Genomic DNA, 24,688 nt, shown 5'->3' with positions numbered 1-24,688 from the left:
CAGGTCTCCCAGCCACCAGCAATTAATGTTAAGCCCAAGAGATTTCCTTTTCTCTCTTCTTTTCAAGGCCAGGTTGGATGGGGCATTGAGCAGCCTGGTCCACTGGAAGATGTCCCTGCCCATGGCAGGGGGGTGGAACAAGGTGATCTTCAAGGTCCCTTCCAACCCAACCATTCTGTGATTCTGCAGCCCCCAGTGGGTCTTACAAATGCTTTTCCATCTCTCCTTGAATCTCCTCAATCAGCTTCTTGCCCCCACAGTGCAGGGAGAGCTGCACAGCTCTGGACTCCTGTCCATGGGGATTCTGGACTCCTGTCCATGGGGATTCTGGACTCCTGTCCATGGGGATTCTGGACTCCTGTCCAGCTTCCCTTGGTGTCTCCCAGTCCTGCTGTTGGGACAGACAAGCAGTGCCCAGTCCTCAGGTGACCTCAGGACATTTTGGAGACTGATGTCCACAACAAGCTACAGCATCCTTCTCTTGGTCCTTGTGTGTCAGCTTTTCCAGGCTTTGATCATCCTGCTAGCATTTCTCAGAAGCTTTTCCAGTGGTTTTTGGGGTTTTTTTTCCCCCTTTTAATTTTAGAACAGAAGAGTTTCAATCAATTCAAAAAATGTTTTTGCTCTTCAGTCAAATTAATGTCAGTGTTATTCCAAGCTTGGAAATATTTTTGGGAAAAGACTTTATTAAGTTTCTCCAGTTCACATGTTCTGCTACAAAAAAGGGTTTGGTATTCAGCAACTGGCAATGTTCATTAACAGCTACATTTATTTTTCTTTTCTTTTTCTCTTTTTTTTCTATGTTTGTTTGTTTTTGTTTTGTTTTCAACTCATTTATCTTCTTTCACACTTCTGAAGGCCTTCAAACCTGAACAGGAAAATAAACAGATTGAAGTGAAAAGCACTGGATATTATTTTTTTGTTTGTTTTTAAAGGCTTTGGGTGCTCTGAACTCATTAAATCAATACTTTTGTAACTCCTGCTGTGTGTTGGGATAGATACCAGTAGAAAGTATAGCATTTGTTTGATTTTTTTTGTCATGTTCAGCTTTATTAGTAGCTCCAATGGGAGCAGCTTTTGCCTTTTGTCTCTCTGCCCAGCTCACCCTCCAGACACTTGCCAAAGAAATACCTTTATAATTGTTCTTCTTTTTCCTGTCATCTGTCTGTCTCCATTTGCTCAGACAAATAAGTGATAAACAGGAATGATGATCTGTTTAACACCACAGGAAGAAGGATGCAATATGAGGCAAGAGAGACCTCTTGTTTACAGCAAGTTATTTTTGGTAATTAGCCATTTGTAGAGGAAGATGAGCCTCTGCTCGTAAAGTCAGCGTGCCATAATTTAGGGGACTCTGAATGGAAATCTAACATTTGCCTCAATTGGAAATGGTAATTGTGTGCATTTAGAAATAAATAAATGGCTGTTTTTCTCTTTGCAGGAAGCAGACTGAACAAAGATCTGCGGCACTATCTCAACCAGAGGTTTCAGAAGGGGTCGCCGGATCACGATTTGCAGCAGACAATTCGGGACAACCTTTATCGCCATGCTGTGCCTTGTAAGTGACAAAACCTCCACCTGCTGGACCACCTGTGTGGGAGAATTTCACCTGAATTTCACCTTTATTTGGGGGCAGCCTTCCTGTGGTGGTGTGCACGGCTGTGGGGGAGACTGTTCTCATTTTGGGCAGACTTCCATGAGTGACAGCAGAAAGGGTTGAAAAGGAAAATGATTCATCTCTGAATGAGGCTTTTTTTGATTACCTTTTTGGAGCAGTTGATGGTGTGATGCAAGCCTTGTGATGCCTGCTTTGGAGAAAAACCCTAAAAAAAACCTGCCATGAAGTGGTTGCTTGGCTTAGAAATAGTCAATGTTAATATCACAATGGTGAATGTTGCTTATTGGTTCAAAACCTATGAATAAAATAGTGGCTTCTATTTTTATTTCCTGAGCAGAACTTTATTTCTGATGCTTATTTAACTTGTAGAATTGAACAGCATTTTATGGCTGGGTGCCACTGTTGAAGGCATCTGCCACTGTTGGAAGGTCATCCTCGATTCATGTAGGAGAAAAGCAACAAAAGTTAGCAAAGCAGAGAAAGAAATGCTCATTTTCACTCAAAAAAACCTAACCAAACCAGAAAAAAATCCAAAACAAAAGACCCCAAACAAACAAAAAAAATCAAAACCAGCAACAACAAAAAAGAACCAACCAAAAAACCCAAAAAACAAAACCCAAAAAAACAACCAGAAGGAAAACTAAGAGCTCTGGAGCATGGTAATCTTTAGAAGGTCAGAATCATTACTCAAAATGAGACTGTCCTTGGCATTTTGGGAAGACATAGAAAGAGTGGAGAGTGATCCTACTTTGTTGCCCCTCTGTTTGACATTCTCCCATTCTCCAGGTGGCAGAGGATACTCTCCTCAGGAAAAGGTTTTTTTGTTTAACTTGGCTGAGCTCTGGAAATAATGATATGCCCTTTAGATCAGGCTGGAATAAGAACTAGTAAACATCTTAGTTATAGAAGACTGAGATAAGCAGCAATATAATTTGAAGTTTTCTGACTTCTTGTGAATCAGTGATTGTTTATCCTGGTAGACTTATATAAATATTGAATAATTATGTTGCAGCTCAAAAACCACTATTTGCCAACAAATATCACATAGTGGTACTCACAGTAGTAGTCATTTTCAGTCTAAGTGTTGAATGCAGGAAGGCTGTGTAAGACCAGTTAAAATTGAGTGGTAACACTGACAAATGTTGATTCTTCAAATGGCAGATGCTGTTGTAACACCATTGGGTTTATGCTCATTTTATCCGTGAAAAGCACAAAACAAATTATGTTTAAAGAACATAAAAGGACATAAAGAATAAATATGGATCACTGTTTCCTATTGAACATTTCCATTTGCCATTTTGTCAATGTGAAATATGATTGTTTTTCATTTACCTAACCTGGCAGGCTGCAGATTTTTAGGGCACACTGCAAAAAGTGCCTTCCAGGAGGGCATGTGCAGTATTAGGTTTGGGAGATGCAGTGTTGTGATACTCATGTCCTTCTGCCTGTGTGTGATATTTCATTTCTTAAAACAGCAAATAAAGCAAATGAGTGTAAGTTCTGGGGAAACATTTTACACGTTACCAAGGTTACATTTTGAAATGCTTTCCATTGATTCTTTTACCTGATTTATTGAACTTGATGGTGAGCTAAGATGCTTGGACTTGCTTTTTATTTAAAATTAAGGGCAGTGAAAGTGATTCCTGCCTTTTCAAAATAGCTGGGGGAGATGTGGGTTGTTGATGTATTAGTAAGAGCATCAGTACTTATGTTTCACTTATGAAACAAGGGGAAAACCCTTGAAGTGGTGTTAGCTCTTGTGTGTTGCCACACTTCCTAAATTGTTGGGCAGGTAGCATTTAATTTTTGCTTCATTTACTGTGGGGATGGTATTAATGGTAGCTTTTAAGAATGATGCTAATATTCATATGTGGCTTGGAATGAGACTGCTGCATGGTGGGTTGGGATGCTTTACAGGTCTGGAGATTAATCTGGCTGTACACTCATATTTTTATTCCTTGGTACACGTGACCAGTAAATCCAGAGCCCTGGACCAATCTCTAGTGCTAATGGATTATGAAGCCTTGTATTTTGAAAATGGAATTTCCTGATGCTTATGTGGTAAACACAAACAAGAACACAAGGTCACTTGGACTGAGCATGCTTGGCCTGACAGCTGCTTTTTATTGCACTAATATAAGGGCTAAATGAAGAAATAATTAGTAAATGCAAAATGGAAAAAGGTGCTGTTAACCAGTTCTTGCCCAGAAATTCTGGTGAGAATAGCATGTGTTTCAACCCTGATTGGTTTGGTACAGGTGGTGAGAAAACCCAGGAGGTTTCTGTTTCCCACTCAGCCCTGTGCCCATCGTGTGCTTGGCTCTGGAACTGAGAGGAGTCCTGACAGCTTTTGTAGAAGAGGTCAAGCAGAAAGGAGGAAAAATGCAGGATGTTTGGCTCAACCTCATTACTTTGTTAATGACACACTGCTTAAGCATCATTAGGATTTTTTCTTTAGGAGAGTTGGTTAAGAGTTTGATTTATTTTCTGTTGAACCCTTGAGGATGGGTGGGATGATGTGAGCTCCCAGGGGCCATATGAGAATTTGCCTGTTTGGGTGACACAGGATGGTTTTCTGGGAGATCAGGGGATTTGATCTCTAGATGTGGGAACTATCATAAAGAAATGAGACCTTGAAACAGACCCAGAGGTGAAGTATTGTTGAAATAAGCTGGTGAACCACACACATATCTCTGCAAACTGAAGTCTTCCCCTGCTCCTCAGTGCCATCTGCCCCTCCAGCACACTCCCTCCGAGTCCTCATACCCTCAGCTCCCAGCTCCCCACTGAGCTGATTTTTCCTGCAATGCTCTGTAGTAAACAACAGCTGTGATGAGATTCCAGGTGGCCTCCAAGTTTGTTTGTCATGAGTGCTCTGCTGTTCCTATCACACCAAACCCACGGGTTTGTTTACACACCCAAGGCATTCTCCTCTGCGTCTACAACTTGAGCAGGAGCATAAACCAGGACCAAGACAGAGTAAGGAAGAGAGGCAGGGCACCTATTTGTATATTTGATGGTTTATAAGTGGTCTGGAGGTCATCATTCAGCAGTTGATTGACTTCCCCAAAACAAGAACACGTCCTGGGATTACCTGACTGGAGATCTGAATGTTAGAGATTTCCCACGTTCATTTCTGTTCTCTCACCTTCCCAGAGAAAGATCTGTTGCTCTGTCCTCATTACAGAACAGTAGCTCCAGCTGTTGTGGTTGGTCTTATAGATGAACATGGAGCAAAATGGAAAGAAATGAATAAAAATCAATAGTTGTAAGTGTTGAGTGATCTGTGAGGAGGCTCAGAAAAAGCCAACAACACTCAGGCACCTGGCTGGCCTGAGCTCTCTCACCTTTCAGTGGGAAATTTGAGAGTAAGTATCTTTAATCCAAGTGATCTCCTGGTGCAAAGGAAAAGTCTCCTTTCTACACAAAACCAATAATATTGAACTACAGAACTTCATGGTTTAGATAAGATAAACTTTAGTGATTGTAGACTGCACACTGAAGCTTATTCTCTGAATTCAAGATTTTCATGGATAATTGAACTTCCAAAGGGCAGTTTAGTTTCTCCAGGAGCTGGAAAAGCTGTTCTGTGCATAACTACATCATCTGCAGGTGATGGAGGACTAGAGAGACTAAATGGGCTGGGGTCTGATGCAACCCCTGTCAAATGTGCAGACTCAGGTGATTTCCCAGGATAGTTTTTAAAGTCCTGTAGCTCTGGGTTCCCCCATAAGTATTTCTGAACTTCAGAATGAATTAATAAAAGGGATATGCAAAAACCAGTTTACAGAAGGTTCTTTCCTTTAGAATAGAGAGCATAAAAGTGTATCAGTATACTGGGAAAAATTGCTGAAGCGACACATAAAGACCTTTATGTTACAAATGAATGTGTTTTTACATGTGTGACTATATGAGTTACAATTCTGATGTTATTTTTAGTTACTAATTTTTTTAAGGATAAACAGAATCACTGACAGTGCACATTAGTTTTCCTCCAAGGCAATAAATCATCAGTTTATGTACACAAATGTTCTTGAATTCTCAAAAGCTTTCCAGACCTGCAGATTTATTTATTATCCAAGTACCTTTTGTTGTGGTTCCCTTTCTAGAGGTGTAATTCTGCTTTTGTAATGAGAAATAGTTACAGGGTCTGTGAAATATTCATTTGAAGGCCTACAGTGATAAGGTGAGGAGCAGCAGACTTTTCTAACATGTAAAAAATAATTAATCGTTTTACAATATTTATGTCAGGAAACAAGTTTTAAATACTTTTAAAATAGTGCCATTATCACTGGGTTGCCACATGTGGATACCAGCAGTATGTAAAAATATTTTCTCTTAAGAATATTTGCTTGTGAGTTTATTTAACTCTGCATAATATTTTCCATGTCAGCTAGTGTACACACATTTAATTATTCCTGTGTATCCTGAGTGCAACCACTGGCTTTAGAAAATCCTTATACCTGTGTTCCAGGGAGTGCCAAATTGCAGCAGTGTCCCCTGCAGTTTTCAAGGATATCATTCTTTCACTTATTCATGAACCAGATGTGTTTTCACTTTTAAAAGAGAGAAAAATACGCTGTTTTGAGCAACAGGGCCAGTATTTCTATAGTTTAGTTCCTTTCCATAGGCAATCATTTTTGTTTAATCTACAAGACTTCAGGACCTTTTTCCCATCTGGTCTGTCCTTTCAGATCAATAGCACATTTTGTGCCAGTAAAACTATTGTCTGGGGGTGGGTTTGTTTGTTTTGGTTTTTTAATTTTGGAAATAAAAGCACTTATGATGGCAAATATTGCTCCATCTGCTTCCCCATTTGTGAGGAATTGCTTTTTTTGTGTTTGACTGTACACCCAGTTGGAATTGCATGAGGCACCAGAGAACAGAGCAGAGGAGCTCAGCCCTACATGCTCTCCCATGCCACTTGCCAAAGGAGATTTGGGTAAGGAGTGTGGGAAGAGATTACACAGCCACTTTTCTTTGTTTTCTTTGTTAGTCCCCAGTGTACTTAATTTTGCAGGTTTTTCATTGCAGTTGCTTTGTACTGTGGCAAAGCAGCTGCCAGTGGATATTTAGGTGCAGTGCAAACAATGCCTGTGCATTTGTTTTAAAACATAAAGGCTTCCAAGGGGAGAGTCTCTGGGAGAGCAGGGAGTAAATCAGACCTGAGAGCAGGTACTGCTGTTTGGAGGTTGAAGGGGTGGAGATGAATTACCCCACATTATTCACTTCAAAACTGGCTCTGTCCTGCCATAGTTTTTCATATGATGTCCCAGGGTTCTGATTAGGTCTTTTGTGATGGCTGCAGTGCCACAGCTTTGGATTCCTAGGCAGTTTGATCTCTTTTCAACTAGCACCATGCATCTGCTCAAGGGTTGCAGTCTATTGATTATGCTACAAAGCAAGAGAATGAGTGTTCCAAGCAAAAGGATTGATTTAAAATGAGGTAAAATTAAATGTGTAGCTGTTCCTTAATCTGCTTTTCCACTCCCATTTATGTTTGGGCTTCACATTTGGTATTTCACAATTAACCCATCACTGTCTAGGTGTGTTGGTGCTTTCACCATTACAGAAGTCGTGTGCTTTCCATCAAAGATGTCACTATTTAAAAAGGAACACCTGTAAATCACATTGATATGAGAATCTTCTGGTCCAGGGTGATACCTGCAACACAAGGTGGGCAAAAGCAGGGGGATTGCAGAGGAGGAGTTTGCTGTGTGGTTCCAATCACACATCCTGCTACCGTGACAGCCTCTGAGCCCAGGGGGGCAGTGGCAGATGCCAGCTCCTGATGGTTTGATGGGGATGCAGAGTTGTCACATTTCATCTTCAAACAGTTATCCCTTTTTTAACATTACATGCTCCCTCACATAAAGCATGTGGTATTTGTCCTCCAAATCCTTTTTGTCTTTATTTCAGCAGAGAGGCGATTAGCCGTGTAATCATTTATAAAGCTGTTTAGATTCTGCTAGCTGGTTTTCTTTGGGGAGAGTGATACCCAGTACCTTTACTGGGAATAACTCTGTAAATTCACCTTCACTGATTTCCTTCCCCCCACCCCAAGTGAATAAGAGGATAGAAAAAATGGAACAAATATTTGTAGTTCTGTCCCTATTGAAGGAAAAATAAATCTTTCCTATTAGTCTTAACAGTCTAGATGTATCCTTTTTTTATGATGTTCTCTTGAATAATTAGAGCTTGAGTTATGAAGTCAAGATTCCTGGGTCATTGCCAGAACAGATTTATTTAAGGGGGACACTAGCTCTCTGAATTCCTTTTAAAGGGCTTTGTTAATGTCCCAGGCTGCTCTTAATTAGTGATTTAAGAGGGAATACATCTGTTTCACTGAGGACTGTGAAAATTTTTATTTAAATGGAAATGTTTAATAAATGGCTCTTTGAAAGGCTAATGTATCTTCAAAATGAGATGTGTATCACAGAGTAATCAGGTGGATAGTGATCTGGCAGTTCTTCTTGCATGGTCATTTTTGAGCTGAATATGGAAGAAAACCTCATCAATGACCTTTGGAAGTATCATCAGCTATTGAATTATGTTTCATATTTCATCATTCATTCACTACCTGAACTTTTTCACTGAACTTCAGGTTTAACACTTCACTTTAACTAGGGGGAAAAAAACAGTAAACAAAAGTTGGTGTTGGTGAAAAGCCTATAAAAAGGCTTCTTAGAGACAATGATGATACTTTGTTTTTTATCTTCGACCATCATGGCAACTCAACTACCAAAACTTAAAGCTACTTAATGGGACATTTGTCATATGCTAAAAATGTGCAGGTGATCTTTGCTGTATTAGGGATTTGAAGAGGCAAACCTCAGAACAGAGGGGCTGGAGCAGATGCTCAGGGAAGGAGGAACTCCATATAAAGAAGCTGCTGCTTTTAGTGAACTTTTCCTTGAATACATGAGAAGATGGCTATTAATAAACACAGCATTACCATCTCCTACTGTTCACAGGTCTTTTGAATTAGTAATTGAAACCTTGACACTGGGTATTTTGACTTTTTTCATGTAAGTGTTGATTTATTGCTACCATCTTTGTTCATGTTTTTCTAGGGTATGAGTTTTTTAGTGCTTTCTTTTGTTTGGAGGGAGATAACACAGGGGAGCTGAAAATGTGCTTGAATAGTGAGGTTATTAGCAATTTTCCTAAATCCAGATATGGAAGCTTCTGAGGACAGCAGCAAATGTTGCAGGATGTGAAAGAGAGTGATGGAAAACCCAGCAGGACACTACATGGCAGTGCAGAAGTAGGAAGGATGGGCTCAGAAGTGGGGCAGAGCTGGACCAAATTCTTCCAGGAATGTGAACATCCCATCATGTTCATAAATATCTTTCCCATTTTTGCATTCCCATAATTTTAAACATAGAGATTGCTATCTCACTCAGCAATCCTCTGCAAAATGCACAGTGTCTTCTGGAAGGGAAAAGCTGATGAGATGTAATAGTGCTGCTCCTGTGTAACTAACCACACTGGAGAATCACACTGACAGACATTCTGTAAATTGCCCACATTATAGAACATTGATGATACCATTAAAGTGGTAAATTTAATATTATAGTTCTATTAGATTTCTCCCTCATTAACTCTGATCTGATAAACAACCTCCGGCATATTTTGAAGGTAATAATCACCTTACAATCACTCCTGCTCCTCTCTATCTGGCATTTCAAACTTCTATAGATTTACAGCTCTTCTGTCATCTAATCTGTACTCACTCCTTTATTTCTTCTTTGAACTTGTGCTTACAGGCAGACAGCCCTTTCCTAGAGGGCCCTGGGCATGCAACTAACACTTCATAGCCAGAATAAAATCATCCTAAATTCCATTCCTCAGATTTTTTGGCAAAATGAGTCGGAGAGAATAAAATTAACCCAGTGTTCAGACAAGCAGGATGCAGGCCTGCAGAGGTGTTCTAGGACTGAGCACTTTCTGAGGGCTGGTTCTGGGGAATGTTGGCAGCAGTGGGTTGTGTTCTTGGCTTTTGCAAACAGGTATCAGGGCAACCTCTGCAAACTCTTGCTGGAAATGTAGGTGGTGAAGAGGGGAGCAGGTGGGCACAGCCATGCCAGGCAGAGCAGCCCTGCTGCAGCGTGCTGGAAGATGGAAATGCTAAAAAAAAACCTTTATCAGCCATGGCTAGTGGAGACAATTTCCACTCCTAAACATTAATCCTCAAGCAGCAAACCCACAGCTTAACCAAGTAACCTTAGCTCCTCTCGGCTGGCAGGAGGCTTCCAAGGAGGTATCACTTTGCCTCTTGTTTTCCTAAGTGAGTCATGGTTTGATCAGAGTGCTGTCTTGGGGAGAAGGTGGTTGTTATACATCACCTATCACAATGTAAAAGTGGAAAGCGACGCTGAAATGCTGACCCTTAATCTGAAGTGCACCATCTGTGTTGTATTTCCACATCTTGCTGAGTTTACAGTTATTTGAATTCACAGTTTGTTCCCCCATTTGCTGTTCCCACATGGTAAGTGAATTGGATCCAAAATGTACTGATGAAAGAATGAGAAGTCTGTTGTAGAAGTTTGTTCCTACCTACAAGAGTGCTCTATCTCACACTTTTTCCACCCTGTGACTTAAATCCCAGCTGTAAAATCTTGTCTCAAGATGGCTTTCTTTCATGGTGGGAAGCTGGGGTTACCATAAGGACAAAGACTCCTTTCCCCATCCTGAAGTGATTTATGATTTGCCTATGACTTTCAGCTCTAGAAAAAGTAGAGAGTTCTTATATCTGACAAAGTATTTGCTTTGCTGTTCCAGTAAATTTCTGTGGATGCTTACCTGGTAATAAGCTCTTGGTGTTGGAGCACCACTCTTATTTAGGTTTTTTTCCTGTTCATATGAGCCGAGGTGTTTGATGCTAAATTAAGACTGTGTATAATATAATGATAGCTGTAATTACAACTGTAATAGTTGTTCATGGTGCAACTTTGAACTACTCTGTTTTTTTTAGAATGCGCAAACAGCTCAAAAACAGGTTGAATTTCATTTATTCTCCCTTCCTTCTATTTTTTCTACCAGCAACCATTTTCTTAAGACATAACTAACTGTAAAAAAATATATAAAATTTAAACATGTCGTATTTCAAAAGCAAGCCATCAAAATGCTGAAGGCTGTATAAACTTAAATACCTTCTTTGGCTTTTGCTGTAGACCACACAAGCTCTGAGAAATTGATTACCCTGGTAGTGGAATGGGCTTTCATGATACAGAAACAGAGGTTTGCATTGAATTTCTTTCTTTGTGTGTGGGACTTTTTTTTTTTTTTTTGGAAAGAAAAAATGCCTTTAAACCCCAGATTAAAAATAAGTAATTTCATTGTTTCCTTTTTCCCCCTCTTCTAAATCGTATGGAAGTCTTTCCATAAATGACTGGGGAGCTACATCTCTGAATAAATCTAAAGTAAAATGCTCCATTTCTATTTTTAATAAAGAGGCTTTTTTACTGGAATGTTCCACGTAGGTACTGCCTCATTGAAGTTTCATCTGTTGAGAGAATTTCAGTGTGGCTCATGCAGATTTCTTTATTTTGTGGACATGAAGAGGAGGGGGGAGGAATTCGGAGTAATTTATTTTCGTATTGCAGTCTTCAAATTTACTGTGTGCAATATTCTAAACCCAACATTATCAAAGGCTCTGGAGTTGCCACAGCAGCTTTGAGTTGACCAAACATATACTCAAAAAATAGTCTATGGCTCCAAGAGGCCAGTGTTGAAAGATCAGAAAAATGATCTCGAGCAAAGAATTTTTGTCTTTTTTTTTTAAACAAGAGACATATAATTGGCCAGTACCTTGGCCCAGCTGGTGTTTTCATGAAAATACTGATGTCAGATTAATTTAAGACTGTTTATAAGCAAGCCAATCTCCTGTTAGTGTGTGGCCATGTCTCCCATAAAGGTAAGGCAAGGGTTGCTGGCTCTCAGTGATGTTTTGCCCCTTCCTAGTTCAAGCACTTTTGAGGATGGGGTACGTCAGCAAGAGCAGTGTCTGTATTTGCTGCTGGGTTTGGTGGTGGGGAGGATGATCTTTTCCCTTGCCTGACTCTTTCACACAGGTGCTGTGAACCTGTGAGCAGTGTCCTGTGCCCACAGCTGGACAGAGCTGCTTTGCCAGCAGCAAATGCTCTGGGGGCGATGGCTCTCGGCTGCTGTGGCTCAAAATTCTGCTTGTTCCGGGATCAGATCTGGTGTTGAACCCACTGGGCCAAGGGGACAGTGGCAGGAGTGGCCCTGTGTCCACCCCAGCAGTGCTTCCCTCGGGATTCCCATGTCCCTGCCTGTCTCAGTGCAGCTGCAGCAGCCCCAGCTGCAGCAGCCCTGGAGCTGCAGGGGAGCAGCTTTCCTTGCAAGGCTGGAGTCCCTTCGGATTTCAGAGCTTCATCTAAGCAGTCATGTCCTGGGAGATACATGGAAAGCGTCCAAGACGGACACCTGCTGGCTCTGAAGCAGTCAAGTGCTTTTTCCAAAATATCTTTGGCCCCTGTTCTGGATGTTTACTTTTTAAAAGATACAGGCATGAGTTGGCTGTAAAAGAAAGCGGGAGTGGGGAAATCATTGTTGCTACTGTCACTGAAATTCCCTGCAGACTTAAAAGGAAGATGAAAGTTGGTACTCTTAAGAGAAACTCGAAGCCCTTGGGACAAGCACAGCAGAAAGCAGGAGGATGTTCTGTGTTCTGTCCAATTGCTTGCAAAAATGAGTGCTGTATCTCCTACAGAGAGACAGACAGAGCCAGAAACACATATTTGCATCGTTCCCCCATACTTGAGCCTTGCTAACTAGGACAATACCATTTTGCACTTCCCTGGGCACATTCTCAAACAGCAGCTCAGTGCAGGTGATAGAGGTAAAAAAAAAAGGGTGAGGGAGAAAGAAGTGAGGGGGGAAAATCTGCCTTGTGGTGTTTCAGATCTCCAGCATACACAGGTGCTTTTTAATCCCTCTGGCCTACATATTCCACAGCCCCTAGGAATAGAGGAGTCGTGATGTAATGCTCTTTTCCTCACACTCGCAGCTTAAATACAGATGGAAATTGTTGTCATGTGTTAGAAATGTCACCAATAATATAAAAGGCAGGCTTCTGCATTCTCCCTTTTGCACTGTCAGCTGCTGCTGCCAGCTTATTCTTCCCTCTCAAACCTATTGTCATGTGGCAGAAACCCTGATGTAAGTAAGCCCTGTCCTCCCCCTGCTTATGATCCCTGCATTTTTTATTCCCCTCTGCTGCAGTGCTGAGGATCATTACATACCACGACTTAAAGACAAGACCTCACAAAGGAAGGATTAATCTTGTATTTGTGCTTGAATTTCGAAGGACTCAGGCAAGTGAGAATGTTCTGTTGTATTCTCTCTCCCTTTTTTCCACCCCCGCTCTTTCCTGGAGGCTCAGGCAAGGGACGGAAAGGCGAATGTGGCAGGCTGGGTGCGTGTTTGTAGCGGAGCAGCGGTGCCGGAGCCGCAGGTCGGGATGCCGGGGGAGGCTGCGGAGCGGGGCTGGCAGCCCGAGCCCAGCCTGCCGGGACAGATGGCCAGTGCTCCTTTTTAATTCATCAAGCAGGCTTTACGTGAGGCCCGTTGGCGAGCGGGTGTGCTGCGAAAAGCGGGGTCAATGGGCACGAATAGGCTGAGATCAGGAGCAGATGCCTGCCGAACAATGGGGCTTTTGAAAGAAATGCGGGAGGAAGCGTGGCGCTGGCTTTGTACTGCCTCCGCATTGCAGGTTGGAATGGGGCAGCTCCGATTTAATGAAGTGCATTCCTAAACGCGCTCGTCAGCCCGGGCTGGGAGACAAGGGGACATGTCAGAAGGGGGCTTGTGGGGCCGGCGCTGGGGGGGGGAGCGATCCGCTGATGGATCGCCCCGAACAATGCGGTCTTAGTGCTGGATGGGAAAAACCATCCATACATCCCTGTGCATATTAATGCGATACAGCAGGTGTTGCTAAATGTCTGTCCCCGCATTGTTCTGCCGCGGCTCGGGCGGGGAGGGGGCAGGAAGGAGACCCCGGCAGGGATGCGCTCATCCCGGCTGGAAGCGCTCCGGGACGGGCGCAGGGAGAGCGCGGAACCCGCCCGGGGTCACCGCCTGGACGAGCCGCAGGGCAGCCCTGTGCTGGCAGCGGGGGGACAGGCTCGGAGAGGCTGGCCACGGCTTAAAGGCACAGCAGGGCCTGGAGGGCCCTTCTTCCTGCGAATATTCCCCCAAAGTAAGCAGGTGTGAGGGCTGGGAAGTGAATCTCCCGAGAGCAGTCTGGGTCACCAGGGCGGAGGGCAAGGAGGGGGAGGCAGGAATGGTGTCTCCGTTGGAATTCAGCAGCGAAAGAGTTAAAAAGGGGGCATATATTTTTTCAGCTTCTCCAGAAATACACCGATTGGGAGTGAGTTGGGGAAGCTGTGCGGATGGCAATGAACAAGGTGTACAACGTGCATAAAAACAAACAAAACATCTATATCTGTTTTTGTGTGTGTCCAGCTGCCCTGGCTGGATGTACCCTTCCCTTCAAGATAGTTAAAGTAGAAAACCTGTTAGTTTTCTGTCTAACAGAAGTAATATCCCTAAACACTCACAGCCATGTTTGCCAGTGTAATTCTTGAAGGGTTGGGGAGGGGGAGAGTGTACACAGTCAGTCATTATTATATGTATTTCTTAATAAAAATACACCCATTTAATTGCTGTCATTGTGCTGTCTGCTCCCCTTGTGATTTGTGACATGCTATACTGTATTTGTCAGCAGAATGAAAGGGGTCTTTGTTCCTTATTCGTATTATGGCCCACTGCATCTCTCTGAAAATGGAATATTTGCCTTTAGAGCTAACTCAGCTGATGATCTGTGCCCGCTGTTACACTGGGAGGGGTTTGCTTTTTTTTGCTGGAAGTTTCAGAGGAATTTTCAAGCAAGGCTTGAATTATTTTACATATTTATTTTTACATATTAGTGGGTTAATAGTGATGAAGAGCAATCAGCCTGTTTTGCCCACAGCTCAGGTAAAGCCTGACCAGTGGCTGTAACAGCTTCACATGTTGCAGCTGCCTTTCCATGTGTCCCTTTTTCTGTGGGTGAATGGCCAAGCTGACCATGAACCAGGATCTCTGTGCACCTTTGATCATTTGCTGCTGTGTAAATTGCCAAAAAAAGGTGTCAAAAAATAAACTAAGAGTGTGTAACATGGACCAGCTCATGTGTGTGCTCAAAGGCTGGCCAAGGCTGCAAATGAATAAAGGCTGTTAGTGACTGGCCAGCTGTGGGAGTGACTATCTGGGGGTGCCAGTGGCACTTGGTGAGCACTGTCCAGGCACTGGTGGGGTGTGCTGGGTTAGGTTTTGTATGGTGTAACATCAACAGCATTATCACTTGTGATCTATTAGCTGTTCTTCTTGTGCTCTGGCTACTTGGGCATCAGTCTGTGTGCCTGTAAATGGGAATGGTTTATTATAGGGCAGCAGCTGGAATTGGCAGCAAAAAAAGATTTAAGGCAGTGCTTGCACAGACAATTCATAAGACTTCTTCTAGCACATCCACATGGCATGAATGTATGGAGCTTGTTTTTAGATTGAACTACCAGGTTCAGCAGCTCAAGCTTTATGTTGTTAATTATGCTTATTTTCTACTCTGCAGCGCCCAAGGAAAAATGAGCAAAGAATGCAAAGGCTGGCTCAGCCTGGGAGGCTGCAGTCTGTGGAAGGGCTCCTCTCTTAGAGGGGCTGGTTCAGCAAAAGGCTGGGCTGTGAACCTGTTGCTTGTGGATGTGTGGCTCCTTCTGCAATGTGGGAAATCATATCCAGGAGGAACTTTGGTCTGCAGAGAGCGAGGAAGCTCTCGGTGGTGCAGAAGCACAGGGAGTGTTTTCTCCTTTGCCAGGTTGTTTCCACTCATCCTTCTCTACTGCTGAGTCCTGTCAGATGGAAGCAATGTAGGTCCAGGAACGATGCTTCACTTCCTTCAGGGAAACTGCTGTAGTGTTTGTGAGAAGGAGCACAGGCAGCTGTTCCAGGAGCACTTCAGCTCCCTGCTGCTGAAGTGCTGCAGAGCCAGGTTTTGCCATAACAGCAATAACCCTTTTCCACTTGAATGTCTTTCTTTTTTATTTTTTTTCTGAGACACTCTTCTAATGCAGATAATCCAACCTGAAATATAAAACTTTGGATATCCCTTTTGTCATTATAAACAACCCCTAGCACAGGTAAGGCTGTCATAGCACTCAGTGTTGCATAAAGAAAAAAATCAACAATGAAGCCATAAATTCAGCAGCAGAAGCTGATTGAATGGTGTTGTGTTCCTGACTCTGCATCTGACAGTAACAACACTTACCTTGAGTTTCACTTGTTTAAAAGTTCCTGTGCTGCAGGGAAGGCTCTTGCCTGCATTTTGGAGCTGTGTACAGACACCTTTCTGCCAGCTTTCCATCCTTTCCAGTGCACCAAGTCTTTACATGGTTGCACAAGAAATGCTTCTAAAATCGATGCACATCAAGTCATTTCAGCCAAAAGGTGCTGGGTGCTGTGGTACTCAGTAAACCTTATTGAAAATGTGGTGCTATTTTCAGTCAAATTCTGCTAAATCCTGTCCTGAAATCCTCTGAATGTTTTGCTCTTGAATATTCTGGTAAGCATGATGACTGGTTCACTGTGTTAATCCTATATGGTCTTTCTGTCTGCAGCTAATCCTGAGCTGTTGTTGCTGTTCTGCACACATGAGTAAGATTCTGTCCCCCCTCCTCTTGACCATATACAGTAGCATTCCAGCTGACTGCTAGAAAATAACAGATCAAATATCCTACTCTTCCTTTTTCTCATCCTTTGTGAGTTTCTTCTGCTTGAAAAACTAAACTGAGAAAAGTAGAAAAAATATTCTGGGTCTGTTGAGCTCTATTTGGAGGCATGGACTGGCTCAGGCTGTGCAGGATGTCTTCAGGAGTCTTAGACAAAATGTGGAAGAAAAGACATGCTTAAAGCAAGTTTCCAAATTCACAGGTTGGACAGAATTTCTTTTGGAATTTCACATTAGTTAGAGATGAAGCTGGCAGTGATGGCTATAAGTAAATATTTTTCTGCTAAAATAAAGTTACTGGATTTTCCTATCTGTATCCTAGTGATTTTTTATTTTTTATTCCTGGACCTACCAGTGGAAGATGGCTTGGAAAAATCTATCTCTTTCTAGTGGGAAAAAAAAAAAACCCAACCTTTTCCTTTGGGAGAGTTAGTGTCATCTCAAAATTATGACTTGAACATGTTTCAGGTTTAGTAGAAAAGCTTATGGAAGGAAGGGTGATAGTTTAACCTTGGGTTGATTCTCTCCACCCCCCAATGATTTTACTCATGGACAGACATTGTATCTCCTTATAGTCAGATTAGCATATTTGCATAAATATGTTAATATCCATATGGCCTATACTGACATAGTTGCATGGGATTTATATACATGGTGTGTGTGTAATACAAATTCTTGGACTTCTTTTAACTACAAACATCAAAATGTCCTGAATGAGAGAGTTCATGATAACTAAAGTCAAACTTTTTCTTTAAAACTGTGTAATATTTAGTTGACGTAAAATATCATGAACACCCACTCTTTTCCTTGGAAGAGATTGATTTTTTTCTTCCCTTCTAAATAGATTTTCAAAGGATTCATTAAGAAAATGAAACCCAAGAAGAAAAATAGTTGACCCAGCAGTTCGAGGCCAATGAGGCAATTACCCAATAAATTTGTGTCAAGTCAGCCCTAAGTGAGCTGTGCCTAAATGACTTTGTTATACATATTTTCTGAAAATGTTCCATATTGAAACATGGAAAAAAACCCTGCTAAATGAATAATGTCATTCTGTCAGCAATTGGAATATGGTTGTGGATATCATTCATCATATAGAAAATAGCTTGTTCCTTTGCCCACCTAAACAGAGATGTCCCACCTGGAATCTGCAGTGTTTCCACCTTTTTTGCCTGAGGAAACACTCAGTCCATTGCAGATTGGAAATTTTAGTTTGTTTGGGGAGAAATATTTATGTTTTTTGTTTTCATTACAGTACAACACTGCCTGTTAATGCATGTGAAGATGTGAGAGAGGCACACAGAAAGTAAAAGCTCTGAAAGTGCTCTGTAACTGAGATTGTGATATAATGGGGGAAAAGGAGATTTGCTCCTTTTTTCCCCCTTGTTTTTGCATCTTCTTTGGGCACAGGCTTTCCAGAAGTCTTTGGCAGGTTTATTGCTCACATTGAGAACTCTATGGTGCTGATTTTTTTACTCTTATTTAAATGAATGAGGAGCAGCTGAATAATTGTCATGTAGAAGGTGCTGTTGGAAATGCAGTTCTGTCAGCACTGCCTGGTGATGAACAGTGTCATTGCTGTGATGGCATGCTGACAATTCAGCACCACAATTCAAGCCCTTGGTAAGAGTGGGGACATGACTGGGGGAAAATAATTCTCCTCTTCCTCTTCTTCTTGCGTGGACCTGAGGCTTGAGACATCCCCTGAGGATTAGACTGAGGGATTCAAGTTCTTTTCAGCAGCAGAAGCTGGGAATGGCTGTAACAGAGTATGCAGTGCTGGTTAAAGATGTGTATTGAATGTAGTTTAGTGGACAAGTGTCCTGGTGTTGACAAGGCAATATTTTAACGTGTGATAATCTGTCATCCTAAACTCTTAAGGGAAATCAAGGGTTTACTACATTTAGATGCATGAGTTAAAACTATCCTTTGCCTTTTTCTTCTTCTTCAAGACTGGAATTTGTTTATTTTTTTCCTGGTGAAGATGAAGTCAACTCATTTTGAGTCCTAATCAGGAAGTGATTCAGAGTCTGTGCTCATTAAATCCTTCCCTTCACTCCTGGGACTGGCAGGGAGGATGTCACACATTACCTGCTGATGAGATGATGTTTTGTGAAGGAGATGAATGTCCCAGAAAGTATTCTCACAGTGACAAACCACTGGGAAGCTGGAAAGGGTTTAGAAAGTCACAGTGAGGCTGGAATACAAGTACTTGAGCTAGTTTTATCATCTGTGAAGCAGCTGCTTACCCCTTAGAAAGAACTCATCTTTAGTTACGTGTGATTTGGGGGACGTGAAGGTTGAGCCCTGCTGTTCTCATTATTTGAAGTTTCAGATTTTCTTTGGGTTATCAGGGTACAACACAGAGCATTTAATTCCCCTTATCAGCTCCTTTAGTTATCGTTTGATTGGATGGACCCTTTTCAATTTTTTTCCATTTTCCTCTTTCTCATACTTCATGGATTCTATTGTTTTATTAGTTCACTGGCCTTTCTGGGTCATTGCAGTCTAAGTATTCTGACTTTTATAAAGGTCTTGGTGACTAAATATTAGTGACCTCTATTCATCTTCCTTTTGCTTCTCCAAGGCAGAGCAGTTTGATTTTGAGCTGCTCTGTGTTACAGTATCAGTGAGTTCATCGTGTGGGAATCAAACCCCATTTCTTCTCCACAGAAGAAGATGTCCATTCAGTACACTGAGCTGCAGAGGTTCTCTTTCAGTGTTAGGATAATAGGATCCCTGGAAAAGAGATGGAGAGAAACTAGCCTGTGGAGCTTTGCCAGCCTAACTAAAATACCATTACCCAACTGAAGGAATATTGCTGGATTTGCAGCAATTCTAGGAAAGTCTAACAAGCTGAGCATGATTGACTTGAATTTCCAAATTATGTAAGAAGAAATAGAAAAGTTACCATTAGCTGCACTAGGGAGCTTATTATACCAACAGAAGCCTTTTTGGAAAATTCAGCTTTGTGTTGGTAGGTTTGTGTTTTGAGGCATTTCTTCTAGGGCACGATCTGTGAGGCATTTCCTTAGCTCAGACTCTGCCTGAGGGATGAAGAGATATTCTGTGGAGAAGCTGAGGTTCCAAGGTTACAATGGATGCTGCCATAATTTGAACATTTTACACATTATATTTGCCATTATCTGGGCAAATCTTGTCAAACAGATGTGTGACACAGGAGCTTTCCTCTTCTCAGTCTTGCTTTCTCCTTCTGATAAATCTCTGCCTCATTTATTACTCTCTGCTGCTCCTTAAGTGAAGTGAGAAATGGGTTTTATAAGGGAAATAAGAAGGTCTGACTTCAGGATGGAAGAGTTCTTGAGAGATACCTACAGCAAAAAAGAGAAACAAAACCTGAGCAAACTGAACCACAGGTTTGGTAGCTCAGAAGTGCTGTATTTGGGAGACTATATTTTAGCAGGCTTTTTTTTTTTTTTTTCTTGTTTACTGTTCTAGTGTTTTTTAAAAGGCAGGGAGGAGCAAAGGAACCCCCCAAAATTTCAAACTTCTACCTCCCTCCCAAAGCTCCTGCCTTGAAGGAGGGTCAGAGAACAACTGTGGGAGGTTTTACCTGCAGTATTTAAAGTCTGGGAAATGGAAATGGGAGTAGAAAGTAGAAGGTGATCATGGACTGTATGAAATGGCTTTTCAGGTGTTGCTGCTGGCTGTGTCTGATACATACAAAAGTTGCACTTTCAAGCACGGGGAGATTTGAATGCTGCCCAAAAGTTTCTTTCATACGTGGAACTCTTTGCATCTCTAGCTGCAAATGGCCCACTGGCACCATGGGGAGGTCTTTAAATTGCAGGACCTTTCTCTAATAAAAGGTCTGCTTCACTGTAAAAGAGATACTAGAGCTATAGCATCTTGAAGGGCAAGCTGATAAATGAGATATTATTATCATCTCAGTGTGTTCTTTTAGTGAAATATTCAAAAGTGGCTCACTCCTGGTGAATTACCTGCTGGCCTCGTCCTCTAGCTGCCTTATTAAATAGTTGCCTGTTGTAACATTCTTTGTAAAGTTAAAGCGTGTCCCACTGCACTAAGCACTATTTCAGATATCCCCACTATAACAAAAAATCTTTATATAGTTATAGTGTGAGCCAATGGCTCTCGTGGGTGCTTTCATAATGAGGTTTTATGATGTTCTCAGATCCCTTTTCTCCTTTTTCCAGTGTATCAATTTTACTCAATTCCTCTCCATATTCACACAGCTTAACAAATTTGCTCTTTGAACTCCTCCAATGTTCCAAACATCAACACCTCTGATACAGAATGGGTTTATCAAAACAGTGGCAGAAAATAAGGGTGTCTTTACACAGCAAAGTGTTTGGGCTGGAATGGCTTAATGAGTCACTGGAGCCATGTGTGTGCTCCTTTCCCTGAGTTGAAGGCAAAATGAAAGGAGTTTGTTTAAAATCTTTAAAATTCTGCAATTTAAAAGCTTGGCTTGAATACTGGGTTGCTCTGTTGCTGATGTATGGCAAGCAGTTACTTGATTTCTCCTGGTCATCTGTCTACAGCACATTTTTAAATATTTCTATTTGCCATATGGTGGTCAGCAGCTGTCCTTGCTGGTGCTGCTTGAGGTTTGTGCTACTGTTACAACAAAAAAAGGAACGGGGCTGTGAGCAGCACCTGAACAAACAATTGCACTTGTGCCTTGTGTTTGGAACTGTATTCCTTGGATATTCTTAGCTGGAGTGGAAGAAATCATAAACTCCTTTGATGTCTTTCCTGGCCTCATATCTAATGACATATTTTTTTGATAGCTTTCCCTCAGGAGTTCTTTATTTTAAATGCGTTTTACAAATACACATTCAAATAAGCCTGACACCATTAATTTTTGTAGTCTAGTTGTTTAGTATTGCTGACCATCCCCTTGGTACCTGAACTTCTTCCTACAGACAGTATTCACTGTACTTCAGGAATCTGTGGTCTCTCTTCACTGAAACAGAAAGCGTGGTTGGGTTAAAACCTTCTGCTTTTTCTCCCTTGATTCACACCTTGTCCCAGTTTGACTTGGTCTGGTTTTATTTGGATGCATCCAGGCAATAAGAAGCAGAGGTGCTGAGAGACTGCCAGTTTTGGTTCTGTGATTTGTAGCAGTCAGGTTTGGCAAACCCCATTTTTGTGCAGCGAGGGCTGGCACTGAGTGGTGGGAGCTGATGAGCAGTGGGCCAGCAGGAATTGGTCTAAGCTGGAGCATCTCTGTGCATTCTCTGGGAGCCTTCTGTCTTTGACATTGGCCACCTTCATCTCTGTGTGCTATGGGCTCATCTGTCTAAAAAAAAAAGAAATAGTGGGGATTGAGAAAATAACCTATCCTAAGTTAGCACAGGTTCTGTTAACAGGAGCGTGTTATGGCTGGGTGCAACAATTGACCTTCTGCATGTCCTTCCACAGTTTATCTCAACCCTGACAATTGTTTTTTGGCCTCTGAGGAGCTATTTTGTTAGGTCTTGGCTGCATTTTGAGAAAAAGACAGTAAAAAAAAAAAAAAGATAAATTTCAAAATACAACATGAAGCAACAGCAAGGAATCATCCTGGTTTCTGGAAAAATGCTCCAGGAGCTGCTGTGGATGCTCCTTTGGGATCTGCTGCTGTTTGACACAGCTACAGACTGCACTAACTATGTGCAGCAGTAGGACTAAAACGGTTCCTGTATTCAAAGCTTCTCTAGCTTAAAAGTTTATTAAAAAAGGTCTGTTGGGCTCTGCTTGCAAGCCCATACATCCCACACTGCGCTGGCTGTGAGGTCTGATACCATCTCAGTAATTAAGTGCCAGCATCCTACAGCACAGTGGGTTTAAAAGGCTGTCAGCAGCTTAAATGCCACCTGATATTAAATTTATCAGTCTAACTTTTCAACATTCTGCAGCTGACCCCCAGTAACAATGACCATGGCAAGTTATTTGTAGACGGTGCCTGCTGCACCCTCGCTGCTTGGCTGCTTTAATTGCTGATCTCTAATCTTCCTCAGAAAGGTGGGAGTGCAGGAGAAGAAAGGCAGCACTACACTTACAGTAGGTTTTTTTGCCCAGCTGCCATCAGTCCATTCTCTGGGAGATTTTTGATTTTCCAGTGCATCAGGCGGTGCTGGGCCCCCGGGGCAGCCGTGTCCCCTGTGCAGTGGTCAGTGCACAGAACTTCCAGGTGTGGTGATTCCATCACTTCCCTAGGCATTCTGTTCTAATAGCTAATTACAGCTCCTCATACTCCCCCAAAAATGCAAATAATGCCGTGGATTTATCCCTCTCTGCCTTATTTTCTCCCATTGTAAGTTGAGGCTAATGATACGCTCCTTTTTTAAAGCTCTTTGGGATGGTTGGATCAAAAGCACTATGTAATTATTAAAATGCAGCTTTTATGGTGCTGCCTTTAGAAGGAAGGGGAAAAATATATTCACTTGGCAAAATATTGTGTTGTAGATGCAGCTTTGGAAATCCGACTTTCATTGTTAAAGCTAAAATTAAAAAGGACTGTTCCACTGTAGAGTGTCACACTAAAACCTGGCCTGTGTTGAGGCTGCATAGAAGCTTTTTGTGCCACTGGAAATGTATAAAAAGAAAGAGGAGCAAATTGAAACAAAAGAAGGGCTGGTCAAAAATAGAATTAAGTAAAGCCAGTGATGGCTGTGAGTGCCACTTGTATCTTTGGGACTCAGAGTTGCTTAGGCAATGTAACATTCTCAGCAGTGTAGATGCTTCTGCCCACATCATCTTCATGGCCATTAAGTTCAAATGTTTGTCTGTTTCCTGAGATGAAAGGAGTGAGGGCTCTCTCAAAAAAAGGAGCTTGCAAATTCTAAAGCAGCTGTGCTGTATGCAATTTGCCTAGGAATTTTACCTCAAAATACCATTCTTACCTACTTTGAACAAGGCAGAGGCTGATATGAATGCCTCATTGTTTTGTCTGAAGATTGTTTTCCCAGAAAATGTCTTTCAAACTATTTATTTTTTTGGTAAATACATGTGTATAATTATAGATAAAGGCTAATTTTTGTAGCTGAGTTTTGTGCTGTCAAATGGAAGCTGAGTGGTTTAATACCAAAATGGGACTTCACATTTAAATCATGCCTATGTGCTTTTTATGTTTTTTTACAATAGATTCAGTAGCTAATCATCACCTAAATTGGCTTTTCTAAATAACAAGCCATATTAGATAGTCTAATGGCTTACTTGGAAACTGGGAAGCAAAAATGATACCACAGTGAGTCAAGACTGTAATACTGAAGTTAAAAAGAAGACAGAAAATAATGCCCCAATTGTCTGCCCATGTGCACTCAGCCTTGCTGATGTATCTTCTGATCACCAGGACACTGGAATGTTTGGAGAATTTGACTAATAAATTGAAAATCTCCAAAAAAAGTAATGAAAACTAGTAAATATGTATTTTTTTTTTTGTAGCAACATCCAAAGTGCAGGGTGAAATCTTGCTGAAAATGCCACAGGGTGTTCTCAATACTCAGACTTTAATTCCAGTAAAAGCCCACCTGTGTGCACAAAATGAGAAGGATAAACTCATGACATTGTCACCACGATGGGATCATCAAAATCATGAAAAGAAAAGCTGTGAAAATCAATGCTTTTGTTCTCAAAATCAATAAAAGCAGAGCATTTCAGGGGGTAAAGTTTGCTTTCCAATGCATTAGGCCAAGTTGTTCATGTTCATCATTTATTTTTTTCTTTGCAATATCAGATGTGGCAACATCAAACATCAAACAGCTCTGTCCATCACCCAGCTGGAAGAAACAAATGCACTGCAAAACATAGCTCAGTATTCATATGGTCAGCCACATGATAATGATTTAAATGATCTTAAAGCTGTTGTTATTATAATACAGAATTAAAAAAACAAAAACCAAAGAAATTACTTTGTAGGGTTACTTGCTGCCAAACTTTTCAGAATTCTTCTGCTGTGAAAATCTTTAGAAGTTCTTGTAAAATTTGTGTTATTTATTTGTAAGCCCAAATAAAAATGTTCAACTAAATATGACCCCACCAGTTAAAACATTTTCAAGTTACAGAACTGTGGCCAAAAGTCCTGTTTTTGCCAAAAAAAATAGTTAATTTGTATGTAGGTCTACAAGTAGTTAAGTTTTAATGCAGACAGGTGTCTTTTTGGTGTTTCAAACCTGTCTTTTATTGGGCAGGAGATACTGAAAATGGAATAGCTGTGGAGAGCTTGTGGAAACTTGTTTTGGAATGAGCAAAGCTGCAATTTTAGCCCTTAGTATTTTTCCAATGGCCTTACAAATGGCTTTGTGCAGAGAACCAAG

At 41.5% G+C, this 24,688-nt stretch overlaps 1 protein-coding gene across 23 annotated transcripts in view; it reads left to right on the top strand.

Moving 5' to 3' along the window:
- The window catches only part of MAGI1 (membrane associated guanylate kinase, WW and PDZ domain containing 1), a 336,388-nt gene that overhangs the window by 161,675 nt on the left and 150,025 nt on the right, over window positions 1-24,688 (top strand). For all 23 annotated transcript variants that reach the window (XM_019008089.2, XM_015640900.3, XM_015640906.3 and 20 more), the window contains exon 2: window positions 1,442-1,558. In XM_019008089.2, coding sequence (XP_018863634.1) covers window positions 1,442-1,558 — 117 coding nt within the window. The remainder of the gene's footprint in view (window positions 1-1,441; window positions 1,559-24,688) is intronic.

Source organism: Parus major, chromosome 12 (assembly GCF_001522545.3).
Source record: "Parus major isolate Abel chromosome 12, Parus_major1.1, whole genome shotgun sequence".
Classification (NCBI taxonomy): domain Eukaryota; kingdom Metazoa; phylum Chordata; class Aves; order Passeriformes; family Paridae; genus Parus; species Parus major.
Note: the sequence above shows the minus strand (reverse complement) of the source record. Positions and strands in the feature narration are given on the sequence as shown.